Below are 20,349 nucleotides of genomic sequence, written 5' to 3'. Positions count from 1 at the left end.
AGGATTTTGTTCTTTGCATGTTTTTTGCACAATAGAGCGTGTCACTTCTTTTAGCGTTTTTTCAGCGTTTTTCACCAGTTGAAATGAATGGGTGGTGAAAGAACGCTGCAAAAGCCAAAAATGCCTCGAAAACTCAGGTATCAGTTTGCTGCAGACAGTAAAAGACAACACACGGGCAGCAACGAAGGTTCAGTGATGGACCCAGGTAGAGTGAGTAAAGCACTTTTTTTTTTTTTTTTTTTTTAAACTGCAGCTAGGGAACAGGGAAAAACATTCATTATCAATGAGACTTTGGGGCGAGTACTATAGACTATGAGCGAAGCCACGGCATGCATGCTCAAACACAGCTCTACTTCAGAGGGGACCAGAGTCCTCTTCTTAAGGTCGGTGGGCTTTCCAGCAGTAGCCCCAGCTAACACAGTACAGCTTCTACTAACCCTAGCTGATATTAAATATGAATCATTGTTCTACACAGAGAAACAGAGGTGCCAATAGGTATCACTTACATTACAGGAACAAAGTCAACTTTTTATAAATCGAGCAAAAAAAAAAAAAACAAACTCACAAAAACTGAAACAATGCAAAATGTTAAAGGGTTATTCCCAATCAGGCAAGTTATCACATTTCCACAGGATAGGCCACAACTTGCTGATCAGTGAGGGTCCAAATGGAGGGTTCTGCACCAATCCAGAGAACAGAGTTCAATAAGCACCATTGTACGGAGTGATGACGGAACAGAGCTTGGTGACCAACTGAGAGCCCCGTTCTGGGGAATTATGGGGTCCCAGCTATCAGCAAATCATCATCTAACTTTCTCAGTAAGGAAAAACCCTTTATACAAAGGTAAGTGTCAAAATTGGTAAAGAATGAAGGAAAAGGCGCTCTGGTCAGACATGAAAAGTATACTCCATTGAGGCGGCACCAACATCTTTTGGGAAAATCTGCTACACGGGGCAGAACCGTCGTCTCTAACCACCAGCTGAGGAAAGCTCTCCATAACCCTGATCCTCTATGTGCGGCAGAGTCCTGACTTTTAGGGAAGTGTCCAGAGAGTGACATTAAAGCAAATCTAGCTCTTGCAGCTCTCTATCAGCCTGAGGGCAGTTGTTGAGAAGTTCCCATTTTATTACATGTAGCAATCACAGGGCGCTGCATACATAATATGTAAGGTCCCCTCGTTCTCACAGATTGACAGGTGGCTCGCTATAAGGCTATGTGCACACGCTGCGGCTTTTGCTGCGGATCCGCTGCGGTTTTGGCCGCTGCGGATCTGCAGGAGTCCTGCAGACAGTGTACAGTAGCATGTAAATCTATGGGATTTACAAGCTGCTGTGCACACGCTGCGGATTTTTAACTGCGGAAAAGCTGCGGTTTTGAATCCGCAGAAAGAAATGACTTGTCACTTCTTTTCTGCGGATTCTGCTGCGGTTTACCATCGCCTCCACTGTAGAGGTGATAAACCGCAGGGGGAAACCGCAGGCCAATCCGCAGGTCATTTTACCTGCGGTTTTACAGATACAAATCCACAGCGTGTGCAAATAGCCTAACTCTGCACAGTGGCTAGAGAGAGTGAGAGAAGCAATAGAAAAGTGTACAATCCTCAAATACGACACAGCCGGCATAGAGAACTATGAAGTCAGACGGTCACTACTGTATGGGGCTCTCCGGGTTGTGCGGAGTTTTGAAAAATCTACAAAGAGCGAGAAATTTTTTAAATCAGACTCATTACTCCCCTTTTCGATCCCCTCCCCTGCTCCAGCGGTCCCAGGAGAACCTGCAGAGATGACGTCACGTTATCACCGCATCACTTTCTAGCAGAGCAGTGATTGCTGAGGTCATGGTAATGATGGACATGAAAAATCACTGCAGGACAGACGGGGACCGCTGTAGTGGAAAGGAACAGCAATTTTACTATTACAAACATTTTCTACACACAGACAGTTAAAAAATAAAACGTCAGACAATTATTTAATGAGAATCTCTAAAGCGGTCCTTAATTGGATAAAGGTGGGGGCTTTGTTCCAGTATTCAATCAGATCCCCTCTGATCACATCAATCAGATCCCCTCTGATCACACCAATCAGATCCCCTCTGATCACACCAATCAGATCCCCTCTGATCGCACATCTCTGGATAGACATGTCTGGACGAGCATCCTGATCAAAAAAAAAAAACATCTACGATGGTGCAGCTTCTTTACCGATTGGTTAGAAAAAAAAATAAAAAAAGCTGCTTACGCTCCATAGATGATGGACGGGATGCGCGATGACCTGCAGCAGGTTCCATTAACTAAGGAATAGTTACGTCAGTGGCCGAGAGATCACTAAATCACTAAACATCCTCTGGATAGAGAATGACTAAATGTGAGGTCAAGGACCTCTGTATCACCGCCATATAGTGCAGCCATGTACAGCAACACCCCCCCACACAGCACTAGCATGGCAGTGAAAGCGACATCTCGTTACATATCGTATTTACACCATCTGATGATATGCAGCGTGCCCGCAGACGATGCCCTCCGTCACACACACACAGCGTGCCAGCAGACGATGCCCTCCGTCACACACACACACACAGCGTGCCAGCAGACGATGCCCTCCGTCACACACACACACACAGCGTGCCAGCAGACGATGCCCTCCGTCACACACACAGCGTGCCAGCAGACGATGCCCTCCGTCACACACACACACAGCGTGCCAGCAGACGATGCCCTCCGTCACACACACACACAGCGTGCCAGCAGACGATGCCTTCCGTCACACACACACACAGCGTGCCAGCAGACGATGCCCTCCGTCACACACACAGCGTGCCAGCAGACGATGCCCTCCGTCACACACACAGCGTGCCAGCAGACGATGCCCTCCGTCACACACACAGCGTGCCAGCAGACGATGCCCTCCGTCACACACACAGCGTGCCAGCAGACGATGCCCTCCGTCACACACACAGCGTGCCAGCAGACGATGCCCTCCGTCACACACACAGCGTGCCAGCAGACGATGCCCTCCGTCACACACACAGCGTGCCAGCAGACGATGCCCTCCGTCACACACACAGCGTGCCAGCAGACGATGCCCTCCGTCACACACACAGCGTGCCAGCAGACGATGCCCTCCGTCACACACACAGCGTGCCAGCAGACGATGCCCTCCGTCACACACACAGTGTGCCAGCAGACGATGCCCTCCGTCACACACACACAGCGTGCCCACAGACGATGCCCACCGTCACACACACACAGCGTGCCCGCAGACGATATCCTCCGTCACACACACACAGCGTGCCCGCCAGGGCTGTGGAGTCGGAGTTGGAGTCGTGGAGTCGGAGTCGGTATAAAATGGACCGACTCCTAAAATATATAATAAATTGGGTACAGTAATTCAATGCAGGATGTGCTGAATATTTTTTCATAGGAGTTTGGGAAAGTTATGAAATGTCCTATAAATGGCTGTTATATTCCTAATCTAAGGCTACATTCACACACAGCGTTTTTCCTGTGTTTTTTGAGGATACGTTTTTCAGCTGCAAAAGCAGATCAGCTTTTTAAAAAACTGCATCACCTGAAAGGTTTTTGAGCTCATAGATAATGTTTTCAATAGCAAAAGCAGATTAGAAATCTGCTCTATCTATCCATTTATCCATATCTGTCTATCCATATCGTAGCTGTACCAAAAAGAATGAAAACCGGGTAGTACACCAATATACGGTATATTCTGTTCTATCTAAATATCTTGATTATTGGATCATAAAAATGATTAAATGTCTGAGGTTCACATTGTACTACAATAAATTTTTCACTTAAATATAAGCAATGTGTGTGGGAGTCGGAGTCGGAGTTGTGGAGTCGGAGTTGGAGTCGGTGTAAGGGAAATTGAGGAGTCGGAGTCGCAGGTTTGGCTTACCGACTCCACAGCCCTGGTGCCCGCAGACGATGCCCTCCGTCACACACACACAGCGTGCCAGCAGACGGTGCCCTCCGTCACACACACACAGCGTGCCCGCAGACGATACCCTCCGTCACACACACACAGCGTGCCCGCAGACGATACCCTCCGTCACACACACACAGCGTGCCCGCAGACGATGCCCTCCGTCACACACACACAGCGTGCCCGCAGACGATGCCCTCCGTCACACACACACACAGCGTGCCAGCAGACGATGCCCTCCGTCACACACACACAGCGTGCCAGCAGACGATGCCCTCCGTCACACACACACAGCGTGCCAGCAGACGATGCCCTCCGTCACACACACACAGCGTGCCAGCAGACGATGCCCTCCGTCACACACACACAGCGTGCCAGCAGACAGAGCCCTCCGTCACACACACAGCGTGCCCGCAGACGATACCCTCCGTCACACACACAGCGTGCCCGCAGACGATGCCCCCCGTCACACACACACAGCGTGCCCGAGGACGATGCCCCCCGTCACACACACACAGCGTGCCCGAGGACGATGCCCCCCGTCACACACACACAGCGTGCCCGAGGACGATGCCCCCCGTCACACACACACAGCGTGTCCGAGGACGATGCCCCCCGTCACACACACACAGCGTGCCCGAGGACGATGCCCCCCGTCACACACACACAGCGTGCCCGCGGACGATGCCCCCCGTCACACACACACAGCGTGCCCGCGGACGATGCCCCCCGTCACACACACACAGCGTGCCCGCGGACGATGGCACTGTAGCTGATCTGCAGCTGTGGAGGACCACAAGCCCCAGCATTCCCTCCACACACTCAGGAATGCACAGGCTGGATTGGTGCAGTGTGGGAGGACAGGCAGGGTGTGGAGGAGGGTGTGCCTGGAGCAGACACACAGCCCTGGCACCACTGCCCGCAGGCTGCCACTATGGCGGGTACTTTACTCACTGGTTGGTAGGGGGCGCACTCAGGGGAATCTCCACCTCCTCCTCCTCATACTCCGGGCCGTCCAGCGAGTCCGCTTCTTCCACAGGGCCCAGCCCCAGGCCCTCGAAGGCTAATGGCAGCGGCGGCAGCGGGGGGAAGCTCTCCTGGGGCTGTGACAGCAGCGGGGCACTTGTGGGCAGCGTCGCCGCTTCCCCGCCTGCTGTCACCAGCCCCAGCGAGCCGTAAGTGGCTGACATCCCGAGCACCAGTGTTAGCAGCCGGCGGGGGACGGGAGCGGGTGTGTGCCGCTGTCCGGGAAGGAGCCGCGGCCTGTCAGCCGGTGGCCGCACACCCTGCGTCTGCGCACCGGCGCCTCCCTGTCACTGTCCGACCGTCGGCTCGGCGACAGAGGGGGCGCCACACACCACACTGACCATGGAGGAGGGGGCGCCTCTGTAGCTCCGCCCCCAGCCGTACGTCACCCGGCGCAGGGACGCTCCCCACAAGTCCGCCGCGCGCTGTGGCACACAACCAGGGATTTTTTTCTTCAACAATAACTTTATTTAAAGCGAGATAACAATGACATCCAGGCGCAGTACCCGGTAGTGTGGTGCTGTGTGCGGCTGGTCCGCACAGCTCCTGGTCCAGGTCCTGCCTCTGGTCAGCACGTTATGAGAACTCGGGAAAAGACGCCAATTCCACACTCGCCCTCCAGACCGTGCAGAGCTCACTGATCTAGTCTCCGTTTACTCATTATGCAGCCAGCCATAGACGGAACAACATAGAAGAACGCAAGAAGTGCACAATGGTAATGAAAGCTCATTCCAGAAATCATTATGGGAATATATGGATTTCTGTAAAAATAAAAAAGTCCCAAGATTGCAAGTTCTCCCCTAAATGGGTAGTACTTGGCAAAATTCACATGATTTACAATGTTCAGAAAAAAGCAGCATCTTATCATTCATAAGTTACCTAGCTTATTATTATATAGAGCTACAGGTAAATGTGTGAGTAAGGGTCGTGTAATATTTGTATGCATCCAAAAAGTGGTCATTGTTACTGGTGGGCCCTTGACATCCCAGTCCGACACTGCCTGGGAAGAAGCGGTACTGTTGGTGCTGTTCCCAATGCCATCTCTCGTCATTCTCCCTGCTCCCTCTGCAATCAGCGCTAACAGGGGAGAATGTTTAGAGGTGAAATCAACTGATAACAGCAAAGGCAGGCGGCGGCTGATGGAACTACTACTCCCATCATCCTGCTTCCGCTAATAACAGTGAGAGCAAGCAGCGGTTGATGATGGGAGTATTCATCAGCCGCCGCCTGCGCTATAAATAAAAAAAACGACATTGGGTTCCCATGTATTTTTGATAACCAGCCAGACAAAACTGACAGATGCAGGCTGCAACTGTCAGCGTTAGCAAGGCTAGTTATCAAGTATAGAGGGGTCCCCATGCTGTATTTTTAATTATTTAAACAAATAATTTTAAAAAGCAACATGGGGTCCCCACATTTTTGTTAACCAGCCAAGTTAAAGCAGACAGCTGGGGGCTGGTATTCTCTGGCTGGTATTCTCAGGCTGGTAAGGGGCCATGGATTAAATGCACCCATTCTGGCGCTTTGCCCAGCTATTCCCACTTGCCCTGTAGCGGTGGCAAGTGGGGTTCATATTTGTGGGGTTGATGTCACCTTGGTATTTTCAGGTGACATCAAGCCCATGGCTTAGTAATGGAGAGGCGTATATAATAATAATAATCTTTATTTTTATATAGAGCTAACATATTCCGCAGCGCTATACAGTTTGCACACATTTCATATATAAGGCACCTATCCATTACTAATACTAATCTTATAGTTGTATTGTAAACGCATAGCTAGAATAAAGTACTTTGTTTGAAATAAAACAAAACACAATTTTCCTTTTTAAAAAAAATAAGAAACCACGCTGTAATCCATATCTTGGCATAAACAGTTTTGAACCTGGACAATGACAAGAAGCGACCATCCAGGGTTCACCGCAGTTCAGTGAGTTCACGGCAGATCACTGAGAAATTTCTCACGGTGATCTGCCGTGAACTCACTGAGCTGAACTGCAGTGACCTCATCACTGGCTTTTTCTCATGGTGCTGAGGTCACCGCAGTTTAGACCAGCTGGGAATGCAGCCTGAGTGACCGTACGTAATCTCGATGATGTCACTACCGGTCACTGATGCTGCGTTCGCAGCAGCTCAGTCACCATTGATTCTCAGCCTGGAGGTTCGCATCTTGGCACTGTTCAGGTTGAACTTTATTAATCCCCAAACCTGGATTACTGCGGGGACAGAACAACGGATAGGTGAGGGCTATGGTTGTTTCTTGTTTTTGTTTTATTACAGGAAACCATGGCCAATGGAATGGGCAGTAGGTGAGTATAACTGTGTTTGTTATTTTTAAATAAAAAGGAGACCTGCGGTTTGTTTTATTTCAAACAAAGCAGTTTATTCTGGCTGTGTCTTTATTTACAATACAACTATAGGATTGTAATGGATAGGTGTCTTATAGACACTTCTCCATCATTAAGCCATGGGCTTGATGTCTCCAGTTAATGCAAAGGTAACATCAACCCCACAAATATTACTTCACTTGCCACTGCCACAAGGCAAGTAAGAAGAGCTGAGCAAAGAGCATGAAGTGGCGTATCTAATAGATGTGGCTTTTCTGGGCGGCTCCTGTCTGATTTCCAATATCTGCTTTAGCTTGGCTGGTTGTCAAAAATAGGGGGACCACACGCCTTTTTTTAAAAATATTTATTTAAATCATTAAAAATATGGCATGGGGACCCCTCTATTCTTCATAACCAGCCTTGCTAAAGCTGACAGCTGAGGATTGCAGCCTGCAGCTGTAAGTTTTGTCTGACTGGTTATCAAACATACAGAGGAACACCACATCATTTTTTGTTTTTATTTATAGCGCAGGCAGCGGCTGATGAGTACTTCAATCAGCCACCGCCTGCTCTCACTGTTATCAGTTGTATACAATTCTCAACATTCTTTCTTTTAGGCTATGTGCAAACTTTGCAGATTTTTAGCTTTTTTTGCTGCGTTTTTTCGCCGCATAAACGCTAAAAATCCGCAACCCATTGAACTCAATAGCATTCCGCACATTCTGTGCTAATGCTGTGTATTTTTCCGCAGCGGAATCGCAGCGTGGAAAAATACGCAGCATGCGCATTCTTTTTGCGGAATCGCGGCGATTTCACACACATAGGAATGCATGTTTGAAGAGTGTGACCAACCTGTCAATCAGTTTTCCAAGCGCTGCTGCAGATCGCTAGCATTTTGCAAGCTAATTTCCCGCAGCAGGGAGTTGCGGAATTCCCGCGGAAATTTCCGCAGGAATTCTGGACGTGTGCACATAGCCTTTCTCTCCCTGTAGAAAACAGAGACATAAAAATACAGTGTGTCTCAATATCTTTAGCTCCTGCAATACGAATACATAGACATAAACTGTTATATAATCTGCTTCTGGGTTCACTATCTGCAATACATGTCAAGATTACCAAATTCTGTTATCTACATCATTGTGGCTGTAGCTTATTGCATGAGCTGCTTATTGCATGAACTGCTGCCTGCAAACATGACAATTGTTGGTTTGCATCTTGGGGAATCACAAGCAAGTGAATATAATAATTTAATTTATGCACTCAGCAGAGTTATGCGACTCCGCCCCCGAGGAGGAGCTACGGAGCGAAGGTCGGAGAGAGGTGAGTATTAGAACCCTGGGACAAAACCTTGACGTGCCAGGACAGTTCCGCTGAATCCAGGATGGTTGGGAGCTATGGTTTTCGTGTGATTAAGGCAGTGATTAAGACCCTTACGGGTCCAAACGCGTTGGTTGCTGCTTGTACCTGGGACCCCATCTATGAGATGTTATTCCTTGAATTCTGTAGTTTTTTTTTTTTTAATTATGTGATTCAATAAATTGGAATTTTACCCAAATCTTCAGGCTGGAGATCATTTTCCCTTTTTTTTTTTTTTCCATAATGGTTGATAGCCCCATATGCTGCTCCATAAAGGTTGATGGCCCCATAACATGCTCCATAGATATATATGCCCCATATGCTGCTGCTGTGTCGATTAAAAAAAAAAAAAATTACATACTCAACTCTCGTCACTGGGGGCTAGGTGCCGGTGTCCTGAGCAGGCGGGGACACCGGCGCGCTATGGGGGCCAGGTGCTGGTGTCGCCGCTGCCTTAGGGTCCCGGCGCCTGCGATATTCACCTGTCCCTGTTCCAACGCCACACGCTGCTGTGTCTTCAGGTCTCTGCATTGACTGTTCAGGCAGAGGGCGCACACTAACCACGTCATCGCTCCCTCTGACCTGAATGTCACAGCCAGATGACGTGGAAGACAGAGCGTCACGCGGCGATGGAACGTGGACAGGTGAATATTGCATGGCTCCCCCCTTCCTCCCCGTCATACTCACCCCCTCCTGGCGCGGTCTCTGCAGTCCCTGCTTCTCCGATGGTCTCTGGCGCCGGCAGCTCCTTCCAGTGTTCACCTACGGTCACGTAGTATCGCTCATTAACCCCTTACCTACAATTGACGTAATATTCCGTCCATGTGACCATGGACCTAATTACCATGGACGGAATATTACGTCATCGCGATCAGCGGCGCCCACGTGGTGAGCGCCGCTGATCGCGGCCGAGTGTCAGCTAATTATCATAGCTGACACCCGGCACAATGTGTCAGGGGCGGTCACGGACCGCCCCCGACACGTTAACCCCTTGCACACCGCGATCAAACGCGATCGCGGTGTACCGGGGGTTAAAGGGAAGCATCGGCAGGGAGGGGGCTCCCTCCGTGCTTCCCTGAGCCCCCCACGGCAGCGCAATGTGCAGCGCTGCTGCGGGGGACTCCCTTCCTCCAGGCCCCCGAATCCAAGATGGCGACGGGGGCCTGAGGAAGCTGGCTTCCTCAGTGCCTGCAAAGCGCAGGCATGAGGAAGTCTGCAGCAGTGCCTGTGACAGATCGCTGATCTGTCACAGTGATCTGTGATGTGACAGATCAGCGATCTGTCACAGGACAGTGATGTCCCACCTGGGACAAGGTAATAAAGTGTAAAAAAAAAAAAAAAAAAAGTGTTAAAAATAATTTAAAAAAAATCGCTAAATAAATTGGTTAAAAAAAAAAAAAATATTCCCCAATAAATCCATTTTTTGAAAATAAAAAAAAACAAAACAATAAAAGTACACATATTTGGTATCGCCGCGTCCGTAACGACCTGCCCTATAAAACTGTCCCATTAGTTAACCCCTTTAGCGAACCCCTTAAAAAATAAAAATAAAAAACGAAGCAAAAAATAATGATTTATTATCATACCACCGAACAAAAAGTGCAATAACGCGCGATCAAAAAGACGCATATAAATATCCATGGTACCGCTGAAAACGTCATCTTGTCCCGCAAAAAACGAGCCACCACACAGCATCATCCGCAAAAAAATAAAAAAGTTATAGCTTGCAGAATAAAGCGATACAAAAATAATTATTTTTTATATAAAATTGTTTTCATTGCAAAAAACCGACAAAACATAAAAAAAACTACCTAAATGAGGTATCGCTGTAACCGTACTGACCCAAAGAATAAAAACGCTTTATCAATTTTACCGCACGCGGAACGGTGTAAACGCACCCCCCAAAAGAAATTCATGAAAAGCTGGTTTTTGTTCATTCTGCATCCCAAAAATCGGAATAAAAAGCGATCAAAAAATGTCACGTGCCCGAAAATGGTACCAATAAAAACGACAACTCGTCCCGCAAAAAATAAGACCTCACATGACTCGGTGGGTCAAAATATGGAAAAATTATAGCTCACAATATGTGGTGATGCAAGAACTATTTTTACAATAAAAAGCGTCTTTTAGCGTGCGACCTCCGCCAAACATAAAAACCGCCATAAATCGTAAATCAAACCCCCCGTTATCACCCCTTTAGTTAGGGAAAAATAATAAAACTAAAAGAAAATGTATTTATTTCCATTTTCCCGCTAGGGTTAGGGTTAGGGTAGGGTTAGGGCTAGGGTTAGGGTTAGGGCTAGTGTTAGGGCTAGGGTTAAGGCTAGGGTTAGGGCTAGGGTTAGGGCTAGGGTTAGGGCTAGGGTTAGGGATAGGGTTAGGGCTAGGGCTCAGATTAGGGTTAGGGGTGTGTTGAGGTTAGGGTTGGAGTTATAATTGGGGGTTTCCACTGTTTGGGCACATCAGGTGCTCTCCAAAGGCAACATGGCGTCTGATCTCAATTCCAGCCAATTCTGCGTTGAAAAAGTCAAATGGTGCTCCTTCCCTTCCAAGCTCTGCCATGTGCCCAAACAGTGTTTTACCCCCACATGTAGGGTATCAGCCTACTCAGGACAAATTACAAAACAACTTTTGGGGTCCAATTTCTCCTGTTACCCTTAGGAAAATAAAAAATTGGGGGCAAAAATATAATTTTGCGGAAAAAAATGTTTTTTTTATTTTCACGCCCAGGCGTTATAAACTTCTGTGAAGCACTTGGGGGTTCAAAGTGCTCTCCACACATCTAGATAAGCTCCGTGGGGGGTCTAGTTTCCAAAATGGGGTCACTTGTGGGGAGTTTCAATAGTTTAGGTACATCAGGGGCTCTCCAAACGCACATGACACCCGCATACCAATCCATCAAAGTCTGCATTCCAAAACGTCACTACTTCCCTTCCGAGCCCCGATGTGTGCCCATACAGTAGTTTTCTCCCACATATGAGATATCAGCGTACTCAGGACAAATTGGACAACAACTTTTGGGGTCCAATTTCTCCTGTTACCCTTGGGAAAATAAAAAAAATGGGGACTAAAAGATGATGTTTGTTGAAAAAATACGATATTTTTATTTTCACGCCCGGTCGTTATAAACTTCTGTGAAGCACTGGGGGGTTCAAAGTGCTCACCACACATCTAGATAAGTTCATTAGGGGGTCTAGTTTCCAAAATGGGGTCACTTGTGGGGGGTTTCCACTGTTTAGGTACATCAGGGGCTCTCCAAACGCAACATGACACCCGCAGACCATTCCATCAAAGTCTGCATTCCAAAACGTCACTACTTCCCTTCCGAGCCCCGACGTGTGCCCATACAGTAGTTTTCTCCCACATATGAGGTATCAGCGTACTCAGGACAAATTGGACAACAACTTTTGGGGTCCAATTTCTCCTGTTACCCTTGGGAAAATAAAAAAATGGGGACTAAAAGATCATGTTTGTGGAAAAAAATACGATATTTTTATTTTCACGCCCGGTCGTTATAAACTTCTGTGAAGCACTGGGGGGGTCAAAGTGCTCACCACACATCTAGATAAGTTCATTAGGGGGTCTAGTTTCCAAAATGGGGTCACTTGTGGGGGGTTTCCACTGTTTAGGTACATCAGGGGCTCTCCAAACGCAACATGACACCCGCAGACCATTCCATCAAAGTCTGCATTCCAAAACGTCACTACTTCCCTTCCGAGCCCCGACGTGTGCCCATACAGTAGTTTTCTCCCACATATGAGGTATCAGCGTACTCAGGACAAATTGGACAACAACTTTTGGGGTCCAATTTCTCCTGTTACCCTTGGGAAAATAATAAAATGGGGACTAAAAGATCATGTTTGTGGAAAAAATACGATTTTTTTATTTTCATGCCCGGACGTTATAAACTTCAGTGAAGCACTGGGGGGTTCAAAGTGCTCACCACACATCTAGATAAGTTCCTTGGGGGGTCTAGTTTCCAAAATGGTGTCATTTGTGGGGGGTTTCTACTGTTTTGGTACATCAGGGGCTTTCCTAATGCGACATGGTGTCCGATCTCAATTCCAGCCAAAAACGTCAAATGGCGCTGCTTCCCTTCCGAGCTCTGCCATACGCCCAAATAGTGGTTTACACCCACATGTGGGGTATCAGCGTACTCAGGATAAATTGCACAATATCTTTTAGGGTCCTGTTACTTTTGGAAAAATAAGAATTGAGGGTGAAAAGATCATTTTTGTGGAAAAAATATGATTTTTTAATTGTACTGCTGTACGTTATAAACTTCTGTGAAGCACTGGGGGGTTCAAAGTTCTCACCACACATCTAGATAAGTTCCTTGGGGGGTCTAGATTCCAAAATGGTGTCATTTGTGGGGGGTTTCCACTGTTTTGGTACATCAGGGGTTTTCCAATCGCGACATGGTGTCCGATCTCAATTCTAGCCAAAAACGTCAAATGGCGCTGCTTCCCTTCCGAGCTCTGCTATGCGCCCAAATAGTCATTTACACCCACATATGGGGTATCAGCGTACTCAGGACAAATTGCACAATAACTTTTAGGGTCCTGTTACCCTTGGAAAAATAAAAATTGTGGGTGAAAAGATCATTTTTGTGGAAAAAATATGATTTTTTAATTGTACCGCTGTACGTTATAAACTTCTGTGAAGCCCTTGTGGGTTCAAAGTTCTCACCACATATCTAGATAAGTTCCTTGGGGGGTCTAGTTTCCAAAATGGGGTCACTTGGGGGGGGTTTCCACTGTTTAGGTACATCAGGGGCTCGCCAAACGTGACATGGCGTCCGATCTGAATTCCAGCCAATTTTGCATTGAAAAAGTCAAACGGCGCTCCTTCCATTCTGAGCTCTGCCATGCGCCGAAACAGTGGTTCCCCCCCACATATCAGGTATCAGCGTAGTCAGGACAAATTGCACAATAACTTTTGCAGTCCAATTTCTCCTGTTACCCTTGGTAAAATAAAGAAAATTGAACCTGAAGTATTTTTTTTGTGAAAAAAAGTTAAATGTTCATTTTTTTTTTAATATTCAAAAAATTCCTGTGACGCACCTAAAGGGTTAATAAACTTCTTGAATGTGGTTTTAAGCACCTTGAGGGGTGCAGTTTTTAGAATGGTGTCACTTTTGGGTATTTTCTATCATATAGACCCCTCAAAGTGGCTTCAAATGTGAAGTGGTCCCTAAAAATAAAATGGTGTTGCAAAAATGAGAAATCGCTGGTCAATTTTTAACCCTTATAACTTCCTAGCAAAAAAAAATTTTGGTTGCAAAATTGTGCTGATGTAAAGTAAACATGTGGGAAATGTTATGTATTAAGTTTTTTGTGTGCCGTATCGCTGTGATTTAAGGGCATAAAAATTCAAAGTTGGAAAATTGCGAAATTTTCAAAATTTTCGCCAAATTTCCGTTTTTTTCACAAATAAACGCAAGTTATTTGAATGCAATTTTACCACTAACATGAAGTACAATATGTCACGAGAAAACAATGTCAGAATCACCAGGATCCATGAAAGCGTTCCAGAGTTATGACCTCATAAAGGTACAGTGGTCAGAATTGTAAAAATTGGCCCGGTAGTTAACGTGCAAACCACCCTTGGTAGTGAAGGGGTTAAAGTAATGAATATGTGCACGTGACCGTTGAACACAGGAAGAACTGCGGCGCTGGAGACCATCTGAGAAGCAGGGACTGCAGAGACAACGCCAGGAGGGGGTGAGTATGATCTGACAACCACTCTCCCACTCCCCCGCTGACCCCCTGGGACAATGACTCGAGTATAAGCCGAGAGGGGGCACTTTCAGCCTAAAAAAATGGGCTGAAAATCTTGGCTTATACTCGAGTATATACGGCATATAGATGGCAGAACACAAGGCCATGTCATTACTTTATGATTGGTAGGGCTCTGCACTTTAGGACCCTCACCAATCCCGAGAATTAAAGGGTCGCAGTGCTAATTCAATGCCGTAGCTCTCTCGCAGTCTTTCCTTGCATAGTGGTAACGGTTTCTACTGCACTGGAGAACTGCAGTACAACAGCAATGAAGGGAATGGGAATCCACAAACTGAAAAGTGGTAGCAGATCTCAGCTATAGGCCGGGGTCACACTTGCGAGTGTGATGCGAGAAACTTGTGCAAGTCTCTTGCATCAATACCCGACACTGCCACCGGCACTCGGGACCGGAGTGTGCAGTTGCATAGAAATATATGCAGCCATACACTCCGGTGCCGAGTATTGATGCAAAAGACTCACGCTAGTTTCTCGCATTGCATTCGCGTGTGTGACCCCGGTGATGTTCGTATTTTTATATACAGCACTCAGACGGAAAATACGGTAGTGTGAACTAGCCCTGAGTGTGTGGGTGACTATGAGCATGTATGGATGTGTGTGAGTATATGGATGGATGCAAATAAGGACATGGGGACAGTGCTGCCATATAAGCCACATTCATAAACATGGGGGATATGTGAGGGTGAGAAGAAGGGAATGTCTACATTTATTGTTTTATGAAGGAGCTGTTGATCACAGTATAGAAGATGGAAGGCCATGGGCAGTCACCCAGCAGACTGATCAGAAGCCCCCCGCTGTTTCATTCTCAGCAGGTGTAGAACTTTGCGCTGGAGAGTGGGGTGCAGTGTTTCTGGGTGCCAGAAAACATCACAGTGGGTAGTGCCCACCCTACAGCTGAGCCAAACTTGCCAATGAATGAGAGGGGGACGATCTTCTGATAAATGCATCATACAGCTGTGCTGAAAATGAGAGATTTAGAATTTTGATGTAAAACAAGACCCAGTGCCCATGAGTAGACTGCACTGGATAGGACAAATCTCTTGTATGCGTCCTATTCTGCAGAACAGAAGTAACAGAAACATTTATGAAAGTAATTGTAAACAGCCTTTTTATGGAGTAGATTATGATACAATATCATTTGGGAGCTCATAGAAGTCCATAGAGAGAAGAGTAGGGAGCCGGCACAGACAGAGAGATCGTGCTGCTGTTTCCAGTTAGTGTTCTGCGTTCTGCTCATTGGGCCTCATTCAGATGTCCGTTTTTTCCAAGTGCGAGAAAAACAGTCCACGTTTCATCAGTGATCAGTGTCATCTGTTGTGTTCCATCAGATTTTCAACAGAATGTGATCTAAGTTTCATCATATTCTCTCTGATCAGGACAAAAAATGTTTCTGGAGCTTCTTCTATCAGTCCATTAAAAATAGACACGAGCGGTATCCGAGTACAGTCTGATTTTTTTTCACAAGCCCATATAGTTACATTGACGATTTTAATATGTCTTTGTGATTTTGCACTGGCCACTCTGTCCGATGAAAACAATAAGACATAAACAGCCCCATAGATTATTATAGGCACGAGTGTTCTCAATGGAAAACAGGGATGTCACTCGTACCAGGAAAACTGACATCTCAATGAGGCCTCACTGTTACATAATGTATTCCATGGTGTTGCAACTTCGGAGTGTGGTAGAGACAATCGAGGGGGCTGAATCTCCTCTTTGTTTGTGCACAGTATGGGAGACATAAGAGCAAATAGTCTCGGACGTCTCCGTAAATGAAAAAACGAAAACATGACAATCTGATATACAACTTCCTAAATCTGCTCATAGAAGTCTTATACTTGCCTGATTGAGTGTTTTTACCCCTGTACACAGACATTCCAGCTGATTCTTAACGGCTTACATATGTTCACTTTCCTTTGAAGAATTATCTCTATTTTATACAATAACTAGCTGAAGAGCCCGTCGTTGCCTGGGCATAGCAACTAACTGTGGTTAGTTATAACAAATTATAAAGATTATATTGCATATTAAAACATTTCACATCATATATTCAACACTACAGATTTGCAACACAAATTAACTAAACGATTACCCAAGTATTCATAGTATTTTATTTTCAACTCATTCAAGAGCCTTTTGATAAACATTTTTGTTTTTTTCCTTTCGGTGCAAAGATGAACAGATTTTTGGCAGTTCCAACTCTTGAACAGGCCACATAAAGTTGACGACCATGAGAAAAGCTTGGAGATTGCAAATCGATCCCTACTACTTTCAAGGACTGTCCCTGAGCCTTGTTAATGGACATTGCAATTGCCAGTCGAAGTGGAAACTGTAGACGTTTAAAATCAAAAAGCAAATCAGATGGAATGAGTGGAATTCTTAGAAAGAAAATGTCTTCTCCTTTGGAACATCCTGTTGCTGAGCTGTGTATCTAATCCTATCCTGTGTGATACCGTCTGCTGAGCTGTGTACCTAATTCTGTCCTGTGTGATACTGTCTGCTGACCTGTATATCTAATCCTATCCTGTGTGTTACTGACTGCTGAGCCGTGTATCTAATTCTGTCCTGTGATACTGTCTGCTGAGCCGTGTATCTAATTCTGTCCTGTGATACTGTCTGCTGAGCTGTGTATCTAATCCTATCCTGTGTGGAACTGCTGAGCTGTGTATCTAATCCTATCCTGTGTGATACTGTCTGCTGAGCTGTGTATCTAATCCTATCCTGTGTGTTAGATACACGGCTCAGCCGTCAGTAATTCTGTCCTGTGATACTGTCTGCTGAGCTGTGTATCTAGTCCTATCCTGTGTGATACTGTCTGCTGAGCCGTGTATCTAATCCTATCCTGTGTGATACCGTCTGCTGAGCTGTGTACCTAATTCTGTCCTGTGTGATACTGTCTGCTGACCTGTACATCTAATCCTATCCTGTGTGTTACTGACTGCTGAGCCGTGTATCTAATTCTGTCCTGTGATACTGTCTGCTGAGCCGTGTATCTAATTCTGTCCTGTGATACTGTCTGCTGAGCTGTGTATCTAATCCTATCCTGTGTGGAACTGCTGAGCTGTGTATCTAATCCTATCCTGTGTGATACTGTCTGCTGAGCTGTGTATCTAATCCTATCCTGTGTGTTAGATACACGGCTCAGCCGTCAGTAATTCTGTCCTGTGATACTGACTGCTGAGCTGTGTATCTAGTCCTATCCTGTGTGATACTGTCTGCTGAGCCGTGTATCTAATCCTATCCTGTGTGATACTGTCTGCTGAGCCGTGTATAATAATAATCTTTTTATATAGCGATAACATATTCCGCAGCGCTTTACAGTTTGCACACATTATCATCACTGTCCCCGATGGGCTCACAATCTAAATTCCCTATCAGTATGTCTTTGGAGTGTGGGATGAAACCGGAGAACCTGGAGGAAACCCACGCAAACACGGGGAGAACATACAAACTCCTTGCAGATGTTGTCCTTGGTGGGATTCGAACCCAGGACTCCAGCGCTGCCATGCTATCCACTGAGCCACCGTGCTGCCCATCTAATCCTATCCTGTGTGATGCTGAGCCATGTATCTAATCCTATCCTGTGTGATTCTGGGCTCCCCCTGCAGTCTGTGTCAGAGGGTGGTCTGTGTTGGCACGGTAATAAATTGTGTTATTTCCAGCTTTACAGAAGAATGGTAACACCATAGAAATAATAATAGGCCTCAGTTACCACAATTGTCTACAAGGAAAACTGTTGCTCATAGCAACCAATCACAGCTCAGCTTTCATCTTTTAAACAGCTCTGGTGAAATGAAAGATGCTTAGTGATTGGTTGCTGTGGGCAACACAGGCAGTGTACCTGTTGTGGTCAAGAAGATGTGCCTATGGAACTATGGGATGGAGGATGTGTGATGGGTATATGGGCACGGGAGCGGGTGATTCATTTCTGTCATATGCTCTCTGCTCCTTTCTGGGGTCAGACAATGGCTGGGAGCTTATTTTCCCAGGGATGATAGATTTCTCCCACCCGATCAGTGTCTGCTGAGGTGCTGTGGAGTGGGAAAACTGTTGCTCATAGCAACCAATCACAGCTCAGCTTCTTTTAAACAAGGGAAGGTGAGCATTTACCACCCATGATCACACCCTGTTTCTGCAAAAAAAAAAAAAAAAATTCTCAAACGAAAAATAATTGAGTTAAGAGAAAAAATACTGGATCAATAATGGATTGAATTTCTGCTTTGTAGTTACTATACTTGTTCAAAAAATATGTAAGACTAGAAATGATAACACAATGGGGAATTGAAGGATATAAACCTACAATAAGAGTCTTAATCATGGAATGCTGTGTGCTGAAACATGGGAGACATATATACTACTGGCATCTCCTACCCTATTAATTCTCATATGAAGGAAGGTCTAATTAACTTAATCGAAAGCACCATATGCAAATTGCAGTACATTGGTTGTACTATTGGACCTTTCAAAAACAGGTTCAGAAAACATTTATCTGAGGCTTCTAGTTCCAACACACGTCCTATATCGGCAGTGTCTTACCATTGTAAATTTTTTCATGGAGGGAGTACAAATTCCCTTAAGGGTATGTGCACACGTTGCGGATTCTGTTGCGGTTGTTTCCGCGTGGATTATGCTAAATACGCAGGTAAAATGACCTGCATTTTACCTGCCGATTTAGTGCAGATTTCCTGCTGCTTTTCTGCAGTTTTTGTGCGGATTTCACCTGCGTTTTTACACCTGCGGATTCCTATAATGGAAGAGGTGTAAAATCGCAGCCGAATCCGCACAAAGAATTGACATGCTGCAGATTCAAATCTGCAGCAAATCTGCACGGAAAAATCTGCAGCATGTGCACAGCGTTTTTCATTTTACATTGGTTGAAATGGTACTGTACACCGCAGGAGAATCTGCTGTGGATCCGTAGCAGAATCCGCAACATGTGACATACCCTAAAGCAATCTGCATTGAAAAAGTTTTTAGACCTTCCAGAGGAGATTATAAACGCAAAGTTTTAAATCGTCAATCCTTCTGGATTTTCAAACTCCAGACTAGAACACGGACAGGTTTAAATAAACGGCAAGATTTAATTTTACAATTTGATTGAAAAAGTTTTTTTTCTGGTGTTTCTCCTGGCAAAATTTTTTATTTTTTTTTAACCTCTCCCATTTTCTCATAATTTTCTCCAATTGTCTGTATATTTCATTCACATGATTCTGTTCACTTTATACTCAATAGTCTGATTTAGGTTATGTGCCCACGTTGCGTGTTAAAACGCACACTGAAAACCGGACTCCTTCCCAGAAATCGCGTGTTTTTTTTCCACGTGATTTCACCGCGATTTTGCTGCGATTTTCTCAAGCACTTTCCAAGCGATTTGAAGCATCGCTTGGAAAGTGATTAACAGGTTGGTCACACTCGTCAAACATAGTGTTTGACAAGTGTGACCAGCTTTTTACTATTGAGGCCGCCTATGCGGCTTCAATAGTAAAAGAATGTTAAAAATGATTAAAAAAAAATAAAAAATCGGGGCATATTTACCTTTCGACGTCCCGCGCTGCATTCCCGGCCTCAGCGTTCCCAGTAATGCCTTGCGAGACCTGTGATGACGTTGGTCTCGCATTACTATAGCGATCTCGCGAGACTACGTCATCACAGGACCTTGCTGCAAGGCATTACTGGGAATGCTTAGGCCGGGAATGCAGCGCGGGACGTCGGAAGGTAAATACTGTATACCCCGATTTTTTTATTTTTTATTCTTTTTTTTTTTTTCTACCGGGGTATGGTACCCAGGGCCTGGAGGACAGTCTCCTCCACACCGTGGGTACCAACCGCACATGAGACTCTTAACTTCCCGCATTGTGGGCATAGCCACATGCGGGAAGTAAGCAATTCTCATGCGTTCCTATGGGTG

The 20,349-nt window shown here is 45.9% G+C and overlaps 1 protein-coding gene and 1 long non-coding RNA gene across 3 annotated transcripts in view; one reads left to right on the top strand and one right to left on the bottom strand.

Annotated features, from left to right (window-relative positions):
• The window catches only part of RASA1 (RAS p21 protein activator 1), a 98,637-nt gene extending 93,355 nt beyond the window's left edge, over positions 1-5,282 (bottom strand). Inside the window, exon 1 of one of the 2 annotated variants that reach the window (XM_073584131.1) lies at positions 4,890-5,282. In XM_073584131.1, coding sequence (XP_073440232.1) covers positions 4,890-5,125 — 236 coding nt within the window. In that variant the 5' untranslated portion in view covers positions 5,126-5,282. The remainder of the gene's footprint in view (positions 1-4,889) is intronic. The other variant, XM_073584216.1, reaches the window with a different exon arrangement.
• Positions 5,283-5,362: 80 nt separating this feature from the next.
• Positions 5,363-17,089, top strand: LOC141097198 (uncharacterized). Its single transcript, XR_012233881.1, has 2 exons — positions 5,363-5,676; positions 16,616-17,089. It is a non-coding gene; the product is annotated as an uncharacterized lncRNA (long non-coding RNA).
• The last annotated feature ends 3,260 nt before the right edge of the window (positions 17,090-20,349 follow it).

The sequence above is a fragment of the Dendrobates tinctorius genome, unplaced genomic scaffold (genome assembly GCF_039654945.1).
Source record: "Dendrobates tinctorius isolate UK_male_01 unplaced genomic scaffold, ASM3965494v1 ptg000003l, whole genome shotgun sequence".
Lineage (NCBI taxonomy): Eukaryota > Metazoa > Chordata > Amphibia > Anura > Dendrobatidae > Dendrobates > Dendrobates tinctorius.
The sequence above is the reverse complement of the archived record's forward strand: the minus strand, read 5'-3'. Positions and strand labels throughout refer to the sequence as shown.